The sequence below is a fragment of the Vicugna pacos genome, chromosome 7 (assembly GCF_048564905.1).
Source record: "Vicugna pacos chromosome 7, VicPac4, whole genome shotgun sequence".
Classification (NCBI taxonomy): Eukaryota; Metazoa; Chordata; class Mammalia; order Artiodactyla; family Camelidae; genus Vicugna; species Vicugna pacos.
Window position 1 is genome coordinate 25,362,837 of NC_132993.1, and position 23,003 is coordinate 25,385,839.

General features: G+C 36.4%; 1 protein-coding gene across 8 annotated transcripts in view; it reads left to right on the forward strand.

Annotated features, from left to right (window-relative positions):
• Window positions 1-23,003, forward strand: part of CADPS2 (calcium dependent secretion activator 2) — a 447,742-nt gene that overhangs the window by 223,786 nt on the left and 200,953 nt on the right. For all 8 annotated transcript variants that reach the window (XM_072964582.1, XM_072964580.1, XM_072964581.1 and 5 more), the window contains one exon: window positions 20,117-20,256. In XM_072964582.1, coding sequence (XP_072820683.1) covers window positions 20,117-20,256 — 140 coding nt within the window. The remainder of the gene's footprint in view (window positions 1-20,116; window positions 20,257-23,003) is intronic.

The window sequence follows — 23,003 nt, forward strand, 5'->3', positions numbered from 1 at the left end:
GCATTCCCTTTATTTCTTCCGCTTTCACCCTAGTAGCCAATCTGTTTGCGAGTTCTATCAGCTTTTCCCTAAATTTATCCTGAGTACATTCACACTTTAACATTCCCTCTACTCTGGTTCAAGACACCATTATTTCTCACTAGTAGTAGCTTCTCATTTATCATCTTTATCATCTTGTCCCCTCTGATCCAGTCTTCACACCTCAGCCACCATGATCTATTTAAATTCAAAACAAAATCACATCTTTCTGCCCTTAAGATCTTCCAGTGTCTTCTCACTTGTTTGCAATAAAAACAAACAAACAAACAAAAAAAACCAGACTCCCCATCATAGTGTGGTGTGCCCAAGAAGGCTTCTCAAGGTGGGACCTTGGACCAGCAGCATCAGCAACTTCTGGAAAATTGTTAGAAATACAGATTCTCAATCTGTTAGATCAGAAACTCTAGGGGTGGTCTCTGTTTTAACAAGGCCTCCTCGTAATTTGGACACACACCAACGTTGAAGAACCCTGCTCTACCTGAACTGATCTCTCTCCAAATTCATCTCCTATTACAACCACCTTGCTTACTATCATTCTTCTTTTACACCTGGTTTTCTTTTTGTTCCTCAGACATATCAGACTTCGGGCCTTTAGATTGTTATAGTCTGAGCACATGTGCGCACACACACACACACACACAATTTGGAAAAATTGGTGGTCATCTCTGGATGGTAGAGCTATTGATAATGTTTTCTATATATTTACCTACTTTTATACTTAGAAAAAGTAATACCATTTTTTTATTTGAAGAAGACAGTCTTAAATGATCTGAAATATACAGTCTAAAATTTTATTGCTATGTGTCTGGGAATCTTAGTTTAGTGAAGTTTTTAACTTAAAATTTTACGTAGTATTTGAATTTGATAGATGAGTAATACAGCCCTTAAAATAAATGTATACCACAAGGAGAGAACACTAAATGGCTATAATACAAGAAAACTAACAATAACAAATGTTGACAAGGATGCAAATCAATAAACAATCTTTGCTAGTGGAAATGGAAAATTGTACAGCTGCTTTGGAATACGAGTTGCCAGTTTCTTATAAAATTAAACTTAGACTTACCATATGACCCAGCAGTTGACCTCTTAAATATTTACCCAAGAGTTTATATGGTTCATATCCACACAAAAACCTGTATCTGAATGTTTGTAAAAGCTTTATTCATAATTGCTAAAAACTGGAAGCAGTAAGATGTTCTTCAACAGAGGAATGGATAAATTGTGGTACATCCATTCAGTGGAATACTATTCAGTGATGGAAAGAAATGAACTACTAATTCAAGCAACAACACAGATGAAACTTAAATGCAAGTGAAAGAAGTCAGACCCAAAACACTACATATTATGTAATTTGTTTTAGAAAAGTCAAAACTATAGAAACATGACACATGAGTGTTTGTCAGGGATTGGCCCAAAAGGAAAGTGGTTGGCTGAAAAGTGGTGTACAGGGATCTTTTAAGGTAAAGGAATTTTTTCTGTGTGGTACTGGGTGTTGGATATGTTTACTGAAACACATAGAACTGTATGTACGTCACAGGAGGAGGTCAATCAAGATGGAGGAATAAGAGGTCATAGAGCTCACATTTTCACACAAACAAATCAAAAATACACTTTCATGTGGAAAAATTCCCACTGAAAACTAACTGGAAACTGGCAGAAGGACTCCTGAACAACTGAATCTTTTAAAAAGATAAGCTTGAAATGGGTTAGGAAGGGAAGCAAGTGATTAGGTTGGGACTTGAGTCCCAGGGAAGGGACTCAAAAGAGAATACACAGGTAGACACTTTCCCTGGGGAGTGAGTGGTGAGAGCCACCCCAGTCCAGGGTCCTACACGGAGAGACAAGCCCCCTTGGCTGGTTGGAGGACGACTGGGACTAACAGGAGGGCTCTGGGAAGCCTGAACTCTGTGAGGAGCGTGAGTGCTCCCCAAGGCAGGGTAGGGAGAGGTCTGCTCTAGCAGCTGCCAGGTTTCCTATGGCACTGGATCTGGGGTGGTCATGACTGGGGAGAAGACTCAACTATGGGACACAGAGGCAACCAGGTCCTGGAGCAGAGCCTGTAACTGCGCTGAAAGGGGTAATGAGAAATGCACACCTAAGCAACATGAGAGAAAAACAGTAACCTGCAAACACTACCTTAACCAGCTGATGAAGATTTACACTACGAGTGATGCCATGTAGCTGTCATGTACTCCTAATATGATGTTGTGAGAAGGGCACACTTCACCTCTGTGATAGTCTTTCCAAAAACACCAACATAAGCCCAGTCTAATTATGAAAAAAAAATCAGACAAAACCAGATTGCAGGACATTGTACAGGATAATTGGCTAGTATTTTTCCAGACTGTCAAGGTCATGAAAAACAAGGCTGAGAAACTGTCACATACAGATCAAAAGAGACTAAGGAGACAATGACAACTAAAAGCAATGTGGTGTCCTGGACTGGGTCTTGGAACAGAAAGAGGGCATTAATGGAAAAATCCGTGGACTCCAAATAGAGTCTTGGGTTTAGTTAAAAGTAATGTGCCAATGAAGTTTCATGGTTTTTACAAAAGTGCCATGGTAGTGTGTGCTTGTTAATTATGGGGAAAACTCTGAGGGATATACAGGAACTTTCAATATTAGCATTGCAACTTTTCTTTAAAACTTTAAATTATTCCAGAATGTAAAGCTTAGTTTTAAAAAGATTTATAATAAAGAAGACTTTTAAATATTTTTTCATAGTGCTCCAGAATACATTTTCTAAGAAAAGAAAATTTTCCTACATCAATTCCATTATCACACCTAGGAAATTTAATATTGATAAATATTAATATGTGATATCCAGTTAACAGTCCCCTAATTATCCCAGCATGTCTATAAACTCTGGATCCCCCTGCTCCCCCAATCCAGAATACAACCCAGTATTGTGTGTTGCATTTGACTGTCATGACTCTTTATTTTACAATTCTGCCTCTGCATTTTTGTGGGGAGTGGGGGTGTGGCAGCTTTCATGATGATGACATTTTTGAAGAGTGTGAAATAATTTTGGAGAATGTTTTTCTTCCTGGATTTATCTTATTGTTGTTTCATGATTGGACGCAGGTAAACATTTGGGGGAAGAACCCTACCTAGATTTTTTTTGTGATTCACATTGCATCATGACAGGAATCATATAATAGCAGATTTTGCTGATGTTACTGATGTTAATTACATATGATCCCATCAGTCTTTGTGTTTTGGCACTTGAGATGTTAATCAACCCAGTTTGTACTCTTCCTGTCCCGGGCCTGTAATCAGCACTGATTCTTCTTAGTGATAATGGAATTTAGAAACTAACATTATGTGTATTATCATTTCTGGTTAAGGAATTTTTTTTAAATCTTGAGTTTACAGGTTCTCTGCAGCATCAATATGTTTACTTATTTTCTGTCTTATTGTACATACAAAATTGTTCCAGAAATACTGTACCAGTACCACAACCAACCATAAACTTACAAATGGTCAGTATTTCTTTGCAGTCCCTTTTGTCCGTAGAATATATCCCAGTAAAGATGTATGTCTGATTACATCTTTTAAAATTAACCCAGTGCAATCGAAGATAAAACTTCTTATTTATATTCTAAATGGTAAAAATCACCAAAAATACCGCAGGTTCAGTCATTATGGAGATTTCCTTCAATAGATCTATCAGATAATAGTTTTCACCCAAGCAACTCACTAAAGGTTTTTGGGTTTTTTGTTGGTATTTTTTTGGTTTTGGTTTTTAAATTTTTGTTTTGTTTTGTTTTTCTTTGGGGGGTGAGTAATTAGGTTTATTGATTTGTTTTTAGAGGAGGTATTGGGGATTGAACCCAGGACCTCCTACATGCTAAGCATGTGCTGTACCACTTGAGCTGTACCCTGCCCTACTGAAGGTTTTATTAGATCAGTTTTGCCATGCTAAGTAAGGTTGGCTCTGTTGGCTTTTTATCAGTCATGATCTAGAGGCTTTTACCCTCTGGACCTCAAAACCCTTGTCTGTAAATTGAGCTGAATGAGATAAAAACCCTGCGATAATTTCTAGTTCTCATTCTCATTGTATTAGTTTGCTGATTGCTGTTACTGCTCACTATTCAAATATCCCATTTAATCCTCTTTGGTAGGAACAGTCCATACTTAGTTAAAGTGAGATTCAAAGGTTTAGACCACTCAGCAGTTGCAGGGGTCAGGTTTTGAACTTGAGTTTTCTGACCCAAAGTCTATGCCCTAAGACAAATTAAACACTACATTTGCTAAGATGACGAAATGTGACTTTTTTACAAATTAATGGTGTTGACATGGACCAATTTAATTTCATGACTTAAAGCAGGAACCAAATATTATTCAAACTAAAGTGATTTCATGCACAGTTATTTAACACCTTTTATATCATTTTATAGAGTGATTTGAATCTTAGTAGGGTACTCTCTGGCTGCTTTTATTACTTTTATTTGTGTTGGCGCATCTCAGCGCTGTGTCCATGTATGAACTGCTTTGAGGAGTGTTCAGAAAGATCTCAAGTTCTGGGTCTGCACTTTTCTTTTAGTCTGTTTAGGGTGAGCCCAGGGAGGAGCATTTTAAGGACTTCTCGGGAGATGCTGATGTGCATGTAGGGTTGAGACACACTGGCACAAACAGAATCTCTGACACTCAAGCGCAACTAGGGTTGAGAACTAGTGACTCATAAGAATAAGAAAAAAAACTATTATAGCACATAGTTTTATGAAAAGATAGCTCAAATTTAAATAGGAATTGGGCAATGGAGGGTTATATCTTTGGCAAGTGCTTGGCATGCAAATTTTATTTGTAAATGGCAGATGCCAATAGCTATTTATGGAAACAGAGGTGGCATATGGAGATTTTTCATCTGAATTGGTGGCCAGCTCTCCAGCAGGTGCTAAGGGAATACCTGGAGGCAGAATACAGGGAGTTTTTCTTATTATGAGTATATAATAGCAGGTAAATAGTGGGCCAGTTAAGCGCCCAAAAATACACAGTTCATCATAATCAAGATGATTGTGCCTAAAACTTTTAAAAGCCATATAAAAATGTAAATAATCCCACAAGATGTCTATTTGTGGGCAGTACAGTTTCCACTGAGTCTTTCAGAATGAATTATTGTACTCCTGGGTACTACTTAGCTTGCCAAATGGTGTTCTTGAGTACAAAATGATTTTTTGAAGTTTCTACCTAAATAACTTTTTTGTTTTAGAAGTGTTGCTACAAAGACATTCTTTCTGACAGTTGTTAGAAAAATAACCTATCATTTGTTCATACATGCTCAGTTCACGGCCTTGGCACTGCATTATCAGTATACACAGGAGGGTACTGGTTCTTCTGCCTCCCTGAGGATGCAGAAGCATATAAATCAGAGAATCTATTTTCCTTTACAGTGCAGTGGAGCTAGAAGCTAGAATGTTGTCTTTTTATCATTTGATTAAATAATATTTCAAAGATAGCAAAAAGCTAAAAGTTTGCTCCCTTCTTAGACATTTTGAGAGTAGTAATATTCTTGTAGTTAAGGTTTTCACTTCTTGTATCTCTCATCTTTTTTTTTTCTGTTTGAATATCTACACTTCTGTTTAACATTTCTTAGTATGGAGATGTTCATACCTAATAATTCAAAGTGACAATCATTATGCTTGTTTTATAAATGTAAATAATATATGGAAATAGCAGGTGGTGGTTAATTTCAGGTGCATTTAAAATATTAAGATAAATTAGCCTTGCTCAATTGATTACTCCATTAACGTGAACGATTATCTTTCAAGCAACTTGTTATGTCTTAATGTAGCAAGTAAAAATTAGCTTATATGTTTGCCTTTTTCATCAAGTTGTTTCTTCAGGGGTTCTATGATGCAGCAAAGGAGGTCCACCTAAGGAGTTAGCAGAATATTCATGATTTTTGTTTGTTTCTGAAACTTGACAGAAGAGAAGAGAAATAGTGTATTCACACATCTGTCTTCTTGGGAGATAAATACTGTCTTAGGAACTCTTAATTCACTGGTCAGTTTAATTTTCACTTTTTTGTCCCTCTTGTTTTTCTGGAGCATATCCTTTTTAGTTTTTCTCATTTACGTAGTTCTGATTAAGTTGAATTCTCTTAAATAAGTTCCTCATATATGGTAAAAATTTTAGGCCTGTATTATTTTAGCCGAGCTCAGGATATGTAACTGTATATCCCATATGTATGGCTGGTTAGGAGCTACAGAGATTAAAACATGGCCTTAATTGCCTGGTTTATAGTCAGTCATCATCAGACTACATATTTCAACACACAAAGTAAGAACAGATAGATGTTTTATTGAATAATTAACAATCCTAACTTTTCACAAATAATTGTACAGTTAAATTCATAAAAATCACTTGAGGCCTTCCCTTCACTCATACAAAACTTGTATTTGAGGATTAAACTTTCCAGCATTATATAAATTTGGTTCAGCTACATATGAATCAAAAACGCATTAGAAAAGCTGCGAGTGAAATATTAATCATAGGCATTTTTCTTCAATTTGAGAGCAAAATTTAATATCCAATTTTATTGAAATAGCTGGCACCAGATGACTGCTATTTTAGCCGGCAAATTAATATCATTTGCTGCAAAAATGGGATGGTAATTCATTTCATTTCATGTATGTCTAATTCAACTCACCACACAGAGTAAACTTTTATTTTTGTAGTTCTGACAAATAGTATCCCTTTTCTGAAACGAAAAATCACAGAAAAGCTCTCCTTCCTCCTTTAATCCTTTCACGTAGCCGTTTCTCAGAACCCTTTGTTGTCATATCTCAGAAGCCACGCCAGTGATGAGAATCAGGATCACAGATAGGTGAAGGGCCAGAGATCATATATGGTGCAAAGTCTTAATATTTTTTGTAGCAGCAATTAATTATGTCTGGCTCGTTAATCATATACTGGGAAGTGCCAGAGGATATGACTTACCATCCCAAGTGTTCCCTGGAAAGGAGAGTTTGATAACATGCATCATTTGTTCCTCAGTGAGCCCACCTCAGACCTTCTCTGATGAGTTGGCTGGCATCCTCGCTGTAGAGGCAGAGGAAAGTGTTTTTTTGCTTTCTCACCATCAAAAGATCAAGTTATAAATAAGCATCCTCCAGGGTGGGTCCATGTGGGTGATTATAGTAGCGGAAAAATAGAGACCTGCCTCGGTCCCAGATAGAGCAAGTATTCGATGTACACAATGTACAAATTCTTTATTTCCAATAGGTATGTAGTGTTATTTCATTATGGTTTTAATTTGCACTTCTCTAACAACTAATACTAATGCTGAACATCTTTTTGCATGCTTACTTGTCATCTGTACATCTTCTTTGATGAAGAATCTGTTCAGATATTTTCCCCAATTTTTTTGGGGTCCACATGTTTTCTTATTCTTGAGATTAAAAAGACCGTAATATATTGTTTACACATCTTTTATCAGGTATATGATTTGTAAATATTTTTCTCCCAGTATTCCACTTGTCTTTTCATTCTGTTAACAGTGTTTTTCAAAGAGCAAATGTTTTCAGTTTTGAAGAAGTCCAGTTTATGATTTTTTTTCTTTTATGGCTTGTGCTTTTGGTGCTGTATTTAAGAACTCTTTACCTAACCCAAGGTCAGTATTCTCCTTTGCTTTCATCTAGAGGTTTTGTAGTTTCAGATTTTTAGACTTGGAACTTTGATCCATTTTAGTTAATTTTTATATTTAGAGCTATACATAGATCAAAGCTCACTTTTTAATATATGAATATCAATTATTCTAGTACCATTTGTTGAAAAGACTTTCTTCACTGGATTTCCTTAGCATTTGTGTTGAAAATCAATTGTCTACATGTTTATTAGGTCTATTTATGGACTCTCTATTCTGTTCCCTTGGTCTGTTTTCATATCTCAATGCCAATAGCGCATTGCCATGATTACTTTAGCTTTATTTTAAGTCTGTCATGTCAAGTAATGATAGCTGTCCAACTCTGTTCTGTTCTCTTTTTCCCCTCCCTCCCCATTGTTTTGACTACTCTAGGTTTTGTTTTGCCCTATGGATTTTAAAATCATTTTGTAGATTTCTACCAAAAAAATGCAGTGTTGTTTTTTGTTGTTGTTGTGATTGCATTAGATCTGTAGATAATTTGGGAATTGATCAACAATGTTGGGTCTTCCAAACTTGGTATGATACACAGAGTATATCCCTCCATTTATTTAGATCTTATTTCATTCTTCACAGTGATGTCTTAATAGTTTTCAGTGTACAGGTCTTGCATTTCTTTTGCCAGAACTGTCACTCAGTATTTCATATTTTGTTGCTATTTTATATGGCATCATTTGGTTAGTTTTAATTTTTTAATTTAGATAAGGATAGTGTATTGAAATGTAATTGGCTTTTCTGTATTGATCTTCCATCCTCTAACCTTGCTAAACTCATGTACTGATTCTAGTGACGTAAATTTATTGTTTTTCCATAAGCAGTATTGTTGTTTACTTCTTTCTTTCCAATCCAGATGCTTTCATTTATTTATTTATTTTGCTTGCCTTATTGTACTTACTAGACCTCCAGTACAGTGATGAACAGAAATGGTGAAAATGGACATCCTAGTCTTGTTCTTGATCTTACGGGGAAAGCATTCAGCCTCTCAACATTAGGTTTAACATTAGTTGTAGGTTTTGGGTAGATCTCCTTCATCAGGTTGATGAAGTTCCTTCTGCTAATTTTCACTTAATCTATTTTGGCTCTAATCTTTATTGTTTGTTCTATTTTCTTTGAGTTTAATTCATGTTATTTTTTCTATCAAAGTAAAAGCTAAAGCCACTGACTTAAGAAAAAAATCTGTTTTTCTAATATAGACATTCAGTGCTATAAATGCCCACTCCCTAAATGTTGCTCTAGTGGCATCCCACAAATTTTTATATTTTTTTCTCATATTCATCCTGTTCAAGATACTAAGTTTTATTTTGATTTCTTCTTTGACCTATGGGTTATTCAAAGTGTGTTAGTTTCCTCATATATGAAAGTTTTCAGAGTTCTCTCTAGTGTATCTAACTAAAGTCTATTTTGTGTAGAGAATATACTTTATATGACTTGGATCCTTTTTACATGTATTGATGGTTAGTTTGTAGCATATAATATGGTCCATCTAGTGAATGTTTCACATTCACAGTTGAAAGGACTGCATATTCTTCTATTTAGTAGAGTTTTATAAATGTCAGATAGTTCAAGTTATTGTGCAAGTTTCCATTTCCTTATTGATATTGTATCTACTTTCTAAAAAGCAATCAGAGATTGCCAACTGAGAGATTGATAGTAATCTTGAGTATAATTTTGGATATGTTCTACCATTTTTTGCTGCTTGTATTTTGAAGACATATTATTGGGCACATAAATATTTAGGATTTCTGTTTTCTTTTCATTAACTGACTGCTTTCTCATTATGAAGTGACTTCTTTATCACTGGTGACATACTTTGCTTTAAAATCTTCTTCATCTTAGCCATCTCAGCTTTCTTTTAATTAGTGTTAGTGTATTATATCCATCCTTTAATATATTTGTTTCTTTACATTTAAAATAATGTTTATTGAAGCAGCATGTGATTGGGTCTTTATTTTTTATTCAGTCTGAAAACTTCTTCCTTTCAATCAGTACTTTAAACTATATTTGAATATGATTATTGATATGATATGATTAAGTTTAAATCTGTCATTTACCTGTTTTTTCTCCATCTTATATGTTCCTTATTTCCTTTTTCCTCTTTTTCTTCCTGTTTTAGACTAATTGAGTATTTTTATGGTTCTATTTTTTATCTTCTTTGTTGGCTTATTTTTGATAACTGTTATTTTAAGTGTTTAACTCATCACACTCTAACTTCAGGTGATATGATGATGATATTATAACACTTCATGCATAGTTTACGAACCTTACAATATTATATCTCCATTTCCCATTTTAGGTAAGACCTAGACATATTATTTCAGCAACACCATCTGTCTAACAGCTCTGACCCACAATATATGTCCAATTATTGTTGGAGTGACAGATGAACAAATGAACAACTCTCCTGAAGTTTGATTCAGTTTCATTTCTTTTGTGCAAGGTTATAGTAGACAGTAGAGTAAGTTGCTTTTGTTTGGACACCTGAGCTCCCTAACTCATCAATTGCAGAATGATATCTAGCTTGGATCCTGTAACAAGAGTAGATTCTAAGATGTTCAGCCCATCTCTTAGTCATGATATGCAGGAGAAGCAGGTTGGGACATCCTCAAGTCCATTACTAATGTCTCTTTTTAGTTACTGCATTAAGAAGTCCCTGTAAATCTTGAAACTGCCCAAAACCAACCACTCAAGAATAACCACCTTTATTGTGTTTAGCACGGATAACAAAACAACTAAGTACTTTTATTCCCTGATCGCTTTTATTATAAGTATTGTATAAGTCAAAAATAAAAAGTCTTTAGATCAAAGATGTAAGATTCAACTTAGTTGGTTGTTGAGCATCACAATCTGAAAAGTTTGAAACCTTCTTCCAGAAGACATTTATTCTGATCTTGGCTCCACCATAACAGCCATGAGGGCATGAAAAGCCACTTAACCTCTCTTCCTCTTCCTTGACCTTTATTCCTCACCACCCTTCCATCTTATCATATTTTTCTTAATTCATTCAATTCTTTGGAGCATGTGAAAATGTAACATCAAGATTTCTTAACTTCATACTCTCCTGTCTGTCTTCCTTTTCCATGATTCAAATGATTTCTGACTAGTTTGCATATATATAGAATGACAAATTGGGAAGATTTTCATGAATCTTATTTTGGCAGATTGTTAGGTTGTAATTATTAGACCTCACATCGATTTCTCATTCAAATGGAGAATAATAATTCACCCCCACTCTTCGAGGCGGTAGTTGGTTTTTAGTATAAACACCAATATTTATCTGTAAATTGGTCAATCCTCAAACATTTTGCTGTAATTGTCTTCAGTTTAAGAATGCAGCTGAAGTAATCCAAGTTTAGATGTTATCGTAACTTCTTCCTTTCCATGCTACCATTGTATGTATAGATTGATAGAAATAAAATTGGTTTGGCTCTAAGAATTCTTATAGTGCTTAATAACCAAAGAGTGAAAACAGAGCTAAATTAGTTATTATAATGTTTGTGAAATAATTAAGGGAATGTGTTAGGGAGGGAATGTAAAACTGAAAGTGTCTATTGTTAATCATGAAGTAATTTTCCTTAGCTATTCATTTAACTTCAGTGTCAAGTTATTTACATAACAGGGCAATGCCTATCTTTTAAGGGTGATGTGAAATTAATTTAAATTTCACAAAGCACTTTGAGACACTGAGTTGAAAAGTTCTTCATAAATGCCAGGCATTATTATAACCAGACTAGTAAAAAGAAACAATAAAGCTACTCATGCAGTGTCCTCTAATAGAAACTATATTGGTAAGGAAATAGAAAGGTTACTGCTATTCATAATTTATGACTGAGGGGAATAGATCAAGAATAATAATAATGCTTTCCTGTCTAGATAAGTCTTAAAGATACAGATGTTGCTGTGACGGGATATATTGCTCCATTCAAGGAGAAGTATGAAATTAATACACTACAAGCAATGAAAGTGATCTATTAAGATGAATGAAAGACAGTATCTTTAATTGAGCCATGAAAAATATAGTGACAGACTTGACTATGCCTTTAGACTTTGAAATAGAAGATATAATCCTTGATCATTTGGGTGTATGGAACTTGAAATTTGTTAGAACTGCATGGTGGTTTTCATTCTAGTAACGAAAATAATTTGTCTCATTGTGAATCCTTTTTTATTTTTATTTTTTATGTATGATAAGGAAAGTCAAAGCTTTGTTTAAATTAATTAACATAAAATGAGAAAAAAAAATTTCAAAAGATTTTATACAAGCAGAATGCTTCAGGAATGTGAGAGAAATAATCACACACAAAAGCATCTTGTTAAAGTGATCAAAGAATGCTAGAAATCAGTATGTAAAAATATCCTTGAATCACAAGGTTAGCAGAAAAAATTTAAAAGGTAAACCTAAATTGAGTATTCTTTTATAACCGAATCTCAGCTTTTATTGTCTGTGTATCAGTTTTCGATTGCAACTTCAATAACAAATTACCAAAAACTTGGTGGCCTACAACAATACATATGTATTAAGTTTATAGTTGTGATGGTCAGAAGTTCAAAGCGAATCTTGGTGGGCTAAAATTAAGGTGTTGTCAGTGTTGCGTTCCTTTCCAGAGGATCTAAGGGAGAATGCAATTTTTCACCTTTTTCAGCTTCTAGAGGTTGAGGCTGCCTGTATTTTTTGGCTCATGCATGGTCCTCTTTCATTTCCAGAACCAGCAATGGCTGGTCAAGTGTTTCTCTTGTGGGCATTGGCCCCAGCTGGATAATCTAGAATCTCCTGCCTTTCTTAAGGCCAGCTAATTAGTGATCTTGATTTCCCCTTTGCCATGAAAGTAACATATTCACAGGTTCTGGGGAGATTAGGACTAGGCATCTCTGGGAGATTGTTATTTTACCTGGTACAGTCCAGAAATAGAAAGATGAGAGTTTCATAAATTTTTAGAGACTGGCAAGTAAATGACATACAAATTTTGGCATTTACTACTGTTACGTTCTATTACCAAATTTTGGCAATACTTTAGTTGGCAAGCTTTTTTCTCATTTCACCTCAATGAAGTATCAATTTCAAGTTTACATTTTTGTTTCTAATTTCTCTAAGCCTCCACCTATTTATCCAATCAACCAACCAAGCCGTCAGCCGACAAGTACTTGGTAAGTGTCTAGTATAGGATGTGAAGCAGCATGGATGGACCTAGACAATATTATGCTTAGTGAAGTAAGACAGAGAAGGACAGATGCTACGTGTTATACGTGGAAACTAAAAAGTAAATGTATATACAAAACAGACAGATTAACAGATACAGGAAACAAACTTGTGATTACCAAAGGAGAGAAGGGAAAGGGGAGGGCAGAGGGACAAATTAGGGGCCTGGAATTAACAGATACAAACTATTACATATAAAAAAGATAAACAACAAGGATATATTGTATAGCACAGAGAATTATAGCCATTATTTTGTAATAACATATAATGGAATATAATCTGCAAAAGTATTGAATCACTGTACTGTACATTTGAAACTAACACAATATTGTAAATCAACTATACTTCAATTTTTCAACAAATGGCTTGATTAAAGTTACTGGCTTAAATTACCCTATGACCCACAGGTGAACTGCTCTGTGTATCACACAGTATTCCTTCCGTTAGGGAGCATACTCTGCTAAACGCATTCCACAAGCCCCTTCCTGTGATGGTTCATTATAAGCAGAGATACCAGAAAAGATTTGGGAATAACTTACACACCTTGCTGTTTCTTATTCATGCTATCTCTCCAACTCCCATTATGGAAATAACGAAGCTTATAATCTCTATTTTTAAAAAGTTTATGCCAAAAATATATATAATATTTTCTTCTTTTACTCATTTTTTAAAGGCCTTTCTTTGTTTTAATATATATGTATTTATTTATATTGAAGTGCCATCAGTTACAATATGTCAATTTCTAGTGTACAGCACAATGTCCCAGTCATGCATATAAACATATATATTCGTTTTCATATTCTTAAAAAGGCCTCTCTTTTTTTCTTTTTTAAAATTTTTTTGAGGAGGGTAGGTAATTAGGTTTACTTACTTATTTTTAGAGAAGATACTGAGGATTGAATCCAGGACCTCGTGCATGCTAAGCATGCACTCTACCACTTAAAAACCTTTCCTATCAACAACAAAAAAGTACTGTATAGAAGGAAGGAGCTGTGTAATTCTCTGTCAGACCAAGAACACATTTTGTAAGGGGTTGGGAGTTTGATCAGTTCTATACTGTAAATTCCAGGCTTCTTCCAGCTTTGAAAATAAAGAGAACTGGATTTAGCCCACGGATGACAAGGTTGACAGAAGACTTAATGCTAATCCTTCGATATACAAAAGAGCATTGTGTTCGTGAGAGTGAGCAGGTGTTACTTGTTTCAGCTAAGTAGGACAGGAAACAGTGATATTAAATCAAAGGAGAAATAATTTAGACTAAGCGACCTCAAGTGTATTAAAACACTGGAAAATGTTACTAAGAAGGGTGTGGAATTCTCTCAGAAAAATCTTACAATTCATCTCCACAAACTGAAAATATAGGGCTCTGATATTGGAGAAAATACATGCTAGTTATTAACCTGGGCTAAATAAAAGTTTATTGAAATGAAGTAAATGCAGTTAGCCCTTTCACAGTATATACTTTCTGAAGGTTCTAAGCTCTCAGGAAGGTGCTTGAAAGCTTCACAAGAATAGTCATCATGAATCTTTGCTAAACTATAAAGTTTACTGTCAGTTGAAAGAGAAAGATAGAAAAATGTCAACGGAACCCCAGATGTCAAGGTTTCTCATAGAGATAGGTCTACTTATCTGGAGTGGTGTTCCCTTGGGCATTTCCTTAAAATACCCTGTGTCTCTAGGACATCTGATTGTCAGCAAAAAAATTTAATCACAAATTGAAACGGTTCCAGCTAAAAGCATTTTCAGTCCTTTCTTACTGTGTTTTAAAGATGTATTTCTAAGGCCATGTCATTTAGTAATTGGGTGTTCAGCAGCTGACCACACATTGACTCACATGACTCCTCTCCAGGATTTGCACAGCTGGATAGAAGAGGATTATTCTTTACAGGAGAACGTGAAATTTTAATTATATCGTTCTCTGGCTTAGAAGCATTTTTTGACTACGTGTTATGGGATAACAGACAAGCTCCTTAGCAAAACATGTGCTTTAACAGTCTCTCCCTAGTCTTCCTTTCTGATCTCACCTATTAGCACAACTTTCCCATTTCCTCACCCTCTTCAAGCTCCCTGACAATATCCTCATCCCTTCTGCCTTTGCACTAGATGCCCCTTCTAGCCAAAGTGATCTTGCTCATTTTGCCTCATTTTGTTCACTTAAGAGTTAAGTGAAGTCTTCCCCCTTTCTTCGAATAGATTGTATCCCTCAAACCATTACAGTCTGACCTCACCTAAACTTCCTCTTGCTGAGATCTCTAATGACTTCTCTGTCGTTAAACCCAACAATAGCCTTTCCGTCCCTCCTGTGCTTGACCTCTTGATTGTCATTGTTACTGATGGCCACTTCCTATTCCCTGTCACACTCTCTTCCTTGAATATAGTGCATCATAGCCTTCTGGCTTTTCTTTCTGCCTCCTTGGCCTCTGGTCTCAATTATAGAGTTCTCTTCCCTTTCCTAACCCTTAAAAGTTAGTGTTCCACAGGGTTCTCTCCTTTCCTTTTGATGAGGTAGAGAACTGACATGGCAGAAAATGTGAAGAGAAATTGTATCGGTTGAAGTCTTTTTTTTTTTGGATTTTTGTTTGTTTGTTTGTTTGCTTGCTTGCTTTTTGGTGGGGAGCAATGGAAACTGACTGAGAATAGATCCAGAGAACAGAGAAAGAGCTGACCCATCAAGCTTGGGGAAGGACTTGAGAACCGAAGGTAGTGGTAAGAATGTCAGCGTCAGGATTGTGTGCCTTTTCTTTTTCAGGGTGCCACTTTTAGCGTGCTTCAGTTCCAACAGCTTCTTGCCTCTATCAGTCCCTTCACTATGTCTTTTAAATCGTAAATCTTACTTTTTTTTTTGGACTTCCAAATGGAACAGTGATTCCTTTCTGAGATATATCCTGATTCCTTCAAGAATTGTTGATGCCACTCATCTTTGAGCTAGATTCGTACCAAATACATTGCTTTGTTATTTCACTCCCAAGACCACAGTGCAGTTATTGTGACCATGTGGTCTTTTTTACTTCCTCTTGAGTAAGGCAGATTTATGGGAAAAGGTAGTGAATTGTTTTCCTCGCACCAGAGCCTGTCCCTCTCAGTTCTAGATTTTCCCCCTCAGTTTTTAGTTTTTTCAGGTTTTTGTTGAAACACTTTAGAAATTTAGAAAGTCGTGAATTCATAGGTCGTAAAGTTCAACTAGTGTGATGTATGTATGAATGTCCATGGCTTGGCTTTAATTAGTGTATCTTAGTAGAAGGAAAACAATGTAGATGTGTTAGCTTGTACAAGTGTATTTTAAGAGAAAGATCCTTTGGAACCTCATATTAGTCTAAATATTATGGTTATGTGTATATTTACACTTTAGTTTTAAGTTTTTTCTTCCTCTGTGTTAAATTTAACAGAATTTTAAGCAAAGTATGGAGAAAAAAATTTCTGTTTTCCATTACACCTTAGCAAAGATGGAAGGTAATGCTGACTTTCTTTTTTTTATGAAGAAGCTATGTTGGCTTTATATTTAAGATAAGATATCATAAAATGTGTTGTGTTATGCTAAGTGACAAGGCCATTTAAAGTGTTGGTGACAAAAATAAACTAGCAGAAGCAGAAATGTGTGTAGAAAAGTTAGGAGACATGAATAGTGAAGAACAAACTACTTTGCTAAATAATGTAAGAAGCTAACTATTTTGTACAGAGCTATGATTTAATTTAGATGTGAATATAGAATTCAAGAAGAATCCTTAGTAAATTGTTATGTCTGTTAAGTATTTTAATTATTGTACCATCAACATCAGACATCCCTCTCTGAACATGACATAAGTCCTATTGAAGTAGAACTGTTTATCTATTTATTATGAAATAAAATTCTTCAAGCACTTACTACCTGTGACAGTCTTAGGGAGCAAAACTGTTTTAACCTACTAGTTAGTTTACTACTAAATGCTGTTACAGACAAATGATGACATTTCAATAATTTAAAACAATAGTACCTGTATAACAGTTTACTATGGGTGTTCCTGATAGATGGGTAGATTTCCTTCACATGGTGATTTGGGCTCTAATTTCTTCTGTTATGGCTCTTTCATTTCCTAGAGCATTGGAGTCCTCTGCATTTGACTAGCAGATGAATGAAGAAGGCATACCTGTACCCTAATCTCATTCCCCAAAATGACTTACCACTTTTTGTTGTATTCCATTAGCTAGAACTTGCATATGTCCCTACTTATGGGGAGCTAGCTGCTTCCTAGCGCTAGTTCCATACTAGGGAAAGCATGAATTCTGGTGGACAATTAGATGAGCTCACCCTATGTAGCCTAAGATAACAACAGTTCTCTTAGCCTTCTTCCTACACATAGAATGCGTTCACTTCAACTCAAGGGAAACAACCCAAAGTTTCATTTTGTTCTTACTTCCAGTCCAGAGTCCAACATCTCAGTCCAGGTCCAGCTATGGGTCTTTGCAGCCAGGGACCAGTGAACTAAAGTGTATGTTAACTGCCTATGGTTCCACCATCCCTCCCCACGTTGCTCAAGCACAAACCCAATATATAAGGGAGAGCTACACTGAAGCATCTCATTTGGAAAAAAAAAAAAGTGAAGTGGGAAATACACAGCAGTGATTGTCCAATGAGAACAACAGTGAAACCCTGTCATGGCAGGCACTGTGAAGACCCCCTGCCTGGCTATGTTCAGGATCTCTTGAGTAGATCCTTATTATGTGTCTGAAAAGAAATCTTTTGTCCTTTATTGTCCCCGGCCCTTTGAGCTCTACACATTTGGGAGCTTCTTTCTTGTCTGTTATTGTTCATGGCTAAATCATGTAATGGAGTACAATCACTTTCTTCTTGTGCAATATGGAAACCTGGTAACCATTTCACAGACCACTTTTAAGATAAAGGTCAGGGCTTCTTCACCATTACCATTTTTAGAAGTAATAGGTTTCATATCTGTGGGCCTTCATTTGTTATATATGCCAGTGTTCATACCTTTGTCAGAGTCTGTTCAGAAAAAGAGACAATTCTGGGTCATTCAAATGGAGGAAATTTAACACAGGGAATTAGCTACCTGTGTGATAGAACAGAGAACGAATAAACCCAGAGACTAACAAAATCAGAAAGAGGTAAAATCATTAGACATTATCTGAGTTTGTTTTTTTTTTTTTGGTGGGGGAGGTAATTAGGTTTATTTATTCATTTTAATGGAGGTACTGGGGTTTGCACCCAGCACCTTGTGCATGTTAGGTAGGCACTCTACCACTGAGCTATACCCTCCCCACTGCACATTATCTGAGTTTTTAATGCTGCTAAGAAGAGACCATCAGCTCTTTGCTCCTTGAGGAGCCAGCTGTATTCTTTCACCTTTCTGTGTTCCCCACATAGTAAACACTCAAATGTTTGTTTAACTGAACAGAGATAAGCAATACATCCTTCCCCTGACATCAGTTAGAAGTACCCATTGGAAAACTGAAATGTGGCATAAATGATCATATTCAGTAGCAGGATGATCCTTAATTTGGGGATCAACTGCAATTAATTATTTGGGGACCTTACTTAGTAGCCCATCATTGGCATTTAGAGGATGAGAAATTGTCAAAAGTTTTAGTTTAAATATTCTCTTCCTGTATAAGACTTTTAGATTTGGAACAATACCAATTTTCATATAAACATAGAAAGAAGAATTAAAAGGGAATAAAGTCTGTAGGTGGCTCATGCCAAAAAAAAAAATTTTTTTTTTTTAAGGATGGGGTGGGGAGAAAGAGGAAAAGCTCTCCAGACTTGCTGGAAAAATAGCAGCTCTTAGCCATAGAGGATGTATAGCTCTATCTTAGTCCTCGATTCTTTTTTGGAATCACCTTCTGAGTTGAAAATGACATTCCTTTGTCTACTGGTTTGAGCCAAAAACCATCAACTTATTTTCTTTTACTGTTGTTTGAGAAAGAATCTGTAAAGTGCTCCATTGGACAGTTTAGCAGTCAGAAAGAACTAATTCTAGAATCTGATCGTAATTCTTGAAAACATCACAAATGCCGTTTAATCTGCTATCGGATGAGCCTTTGTATGCTTAAGTGTGCAGATGTGCTGGACTGAACGTAGGTGTGGCTTTTAGGATAGGCTTGAGAAAAGTCTCAAAATAGTAGATATAGTTAGCAACTTGGAAGTTGAGAATAGTTTGAGAAGCCTTTATGATTATGTTGTCTTTCCTAGAAAGAGAATGAGCCTTGCTTGAAGATTTCTCAGTGACGGGTTCCACTTATACGTGGACAGGAAGAGTTTCTTTTCAGCGGGGCGTGCCAAATTCATTTGCCATGTTGTGCTTTAAAAACATTTTACGTACCTGAGCATGTTTATAATTCTTGCATTGGCACGGAAACTTCAAATTTACTTACTTTTCATGTTGGTTTAAAATGAGAACGGCTTAAAATATAATGTACTGCGTTTCATATCTTTATTTTATCCTTCAGAATATAGTGCTCCCATTTAAAAATATCCATTAAGGCTGAAAATACGCCATGTCTAAATAGTGTCATGACTGACTAAAAAGGGGAAGGTGCTTTTTTTAAATCTATGTGACACCTAACATCTGAAGAGTAAGCTTTTCCTTCCTGTGTTGGTGTTGTGAAATAATCACCTGATAACCGGGCAGTTTTATTAAAAATAATTACTTTGCTTCAATCATCATAATATCATCTTTATAGTTTTGAAAACACGTAGTCAGGGGAAAAAATCCTTCTTTGGTATCACTCTAGAGCAGAAAATGTGCTATGGTCAGTCTTTCCCATCTCTAATTGAGCTGATTTCCTTTAATACTCTTTTGCAATGAAAATATTAAAACACAAGGTGTATTTCTGCTGCTTCAGGTAATTGGTTTTGCTTTTTAAGCATGCTATCTGTAATTTCAAAGGATATTTCTTTCTGAACTTCTTTGCCCTGAGGAGTTTAGAGTAGTCTTGAAATTATGGGTGTCTATTAAGTATGTTTCAACTGTCAATTCAACTGTAGCTTCTGTGCTATGAACTCATTAAGAAGTGCACAGGAAGAAAACTCATTATGTGATAATATGAAAGCACATATTTGTCAAAAAAATAAATGCATCTGTATTGAAAACCCATCTGCTGTGGTGGGAGTGAAATGGTTTATTAGACACATTCAGGCGTGACGCCACCTTTTCAAATAGGAAAATGTAGAGAAAAGATTTCAGTTCTACTTAGACATTCTGTAATGTGCACCTAAATGTTTTCCTATTTGTCCCTTACAGGTGATATTATACCCAACTTCTAATAGCTCCAAGTCAGCTGAGTTGCACCGAATGATAGTTCCAAAAAATAGCCAGGACTCTGACTTAAAAATCAAATTGGCAGTGCGAATGGATAAACCACCACATATGAAACATAGTGGGTGAGTGTGGACTTGAAGATATTTTTCTCCTGAGTTACTGGATTTCATTTCATTGTATCGCTTTTGTCATTTTACCGAGAGCCAATATATCAGTCTTTTACGTGGAGTTTTTCCCCCACAAAAATGACATACATAGGTTAACTTAATTTTTTTTTAAATTTGTGGACATCTTCATAGCTAAATACAAGGGTATTTAGTTAATATAACCGTTTGCATGCTATCATAATATTGGTGCTTGGTTGCATTGGTGTTACACATCACTTACATTGATAAAGATCAGTGATGTATTGATAACTTCTAAGAAATATTTTTCGAAACACAGTAATAGTTGAAACCAGTCTAGCATTCAGATCCCCAGAAATAGTTAAAATGACAAAGAATACATTAAAGCTAAACAGCGATTCAGATATAACCCAGGAGGCTGTACAAGTTTTGATGGGAGGGGCGTGAGTATCCATCTAATATATGAGTGAGAAACTAAATCAATACTGGAGGAAACTGACACTGGCGAATAACTAGAAATGCAGGGACCGTCCCCTGGGGATTGTGTGTGTTGGAGTCAACATCCATCTCCGCAGAGGTTCTTTTTCCCTGTGTAGCTGGTGAGGAAACAGATCTGAACTCTTGACTACAATAAAATGAGTTTTTAAAAAACCCAGGTCTTTCTCAGGTTTACAGCCAAATCGCAGCACAGGGGTGTTAGCCATGAGGAAAGGCTGTGTCGACTTTTCTTACTAAGGAGAGAAGCAGTTGCATTCCTGTACAGAGACGCTCTCTGCTGGCTTTGGAGCCAGATCACCAACCCTGTGGCAGAGTTAACTGATAAGTCGACAAGATACGGATTCTTCGGATGACCATCAGGGAAAACAAAATGAGGCTCTGAGCAGAAGGCAGCCCAGACGTTATCTACCAGTTGGGCTGAGACTCTAAGGATGATGTTGCTTCCTTGGTTTGGGTCTGCGGTGGTGTATGCGGTGTCAGACCTAGTCTCACTGAGGGAGACAGCACCTCAGTGGGTGGGCTCTCAGAAAGGGAATAGTACTTTGGGTGTCCCACGTTATGGCATCTTTAACGCAGCAAAGCACAGTCTAACCAGGAGTCAGCTCATGATGAAAGTGGAGTTCCCGGAACTTACTGTTTAGAGTTCTTTCTCCATTCACCCACCTACCTGCTCACTGTTGATTCATACAGCAGACAGGTATGGAGCACTTCCTCTGCTCCAGCCAGGACAAACCTCCTTGAGAGATCATCCCAGGCCTGAAGGATCTGGCTAGCCAAGGATTCAGGCTTGTGTACAAATAATTCTAATACTGAGTGATACGTGCTGTAAGAGAGGAATGGGAACTAGTGGAAATGACACCTGATTCTAGCTGGAGTTAGTCAGAGACAGTCTCACAAGACACCTGACTTTTGAGATGAAGCTTGAAGAATGAATTCAGCCGGCGGGCAGTGGGGAGGAGGGGCCATCTAGGCACGTGACGTAGCGTGTACACGGGCAGGAGATCTGGAAGGGCTATTAGCCATTCATGACAATTGTGGTATAGCTGGCAAAGGGTGCTTTAAGACTAGAGAGTTATAGTACCACTGCTCTGAAGTGCTGAGAGACCAGTAGAAACCAGAGGTAAGTAGAAGGGAACCCATTATGTTCCAGGCACTGTAGTTTCGTCTCTACGATTTTGAACTCAGTCTCTTGATGAATTGCACAAGCATCGGGAACCTATGTATTATAACGCCAAGACAGCTCCTAATTTGCACATGGGCAGAGCCATGATGAATACCCTTAGGGCCTTCAGAATGTCCCACGAACCAAGATTGAACATGAAGTTGGGCACACAGCAAGTTCTGAAGCCTTCAGCTCTTGCGGAAAGAAAGCTCTGCTCTAATCCTGAGGGTTTTCTTGCTCTAGGTTGCTCCAGGGCAGGTGGTACAATCCAGTCACCTTCCAAGGCTTGATTTTTTTTTTTTTACTCACTCCTTTGCAGTGGAGGAGAATTGGTTTATATCTCAGAGCCCTTTGACTAAATGAGGACCCCCTAGAATGGTTCTGGAGTTGGCTTCTGCCCAGCCTCACTGCAGGTGAAGGAGATGACAAAAGAGAATGTACCATAGTCTCTGAATTTAATCTGTAAAGCTCAAGAACTTTATCATTATCTGCCATTGCTAAAAGATACTAACAGGTATTTCCAGACATTCAGGTAACTCGAGGTTATGGGATATAAAAGGGAGAAATTCCAGGACTGAAAATATCTGTGATGCTTTTCTGCTAGTTGGTGTGTTACAGAACATAATTAAGAATATCATATTCCCTAATAATTAATCAAAAAATCTAATTCCAGTGTTGGACATAATAATAATGATCAACCAGAATTTCAACATTGCTGTAATAGCAATTTATCATGGTGGGCAGAGATAGGGCAGGTGCTTTATTTACCACAAGTGCCTGTGTGGTAACAGTTTTAAATATTTTGAACATCATCCCTATGTTTAGATGTATACGGGAAAACATGACTTGCCCCGCAGCATGAACCATATTCATCTTTTTTGTGGTGCTTCATAGATGGATTTTACTGAACTTAGTTACTTTTAAGAAGAGGAAGTCAACTAACCTTTTTCTTCCAAGTGCTCCATCATATGAGATAACATAATAAGAGTAGCAGATTAATAGCATTTTGCTTTTGGGCTGGATTATGTTCTGTCAATAATTCATCCTATAACAGATGATTAACAGATGAATAATGAATAATTGA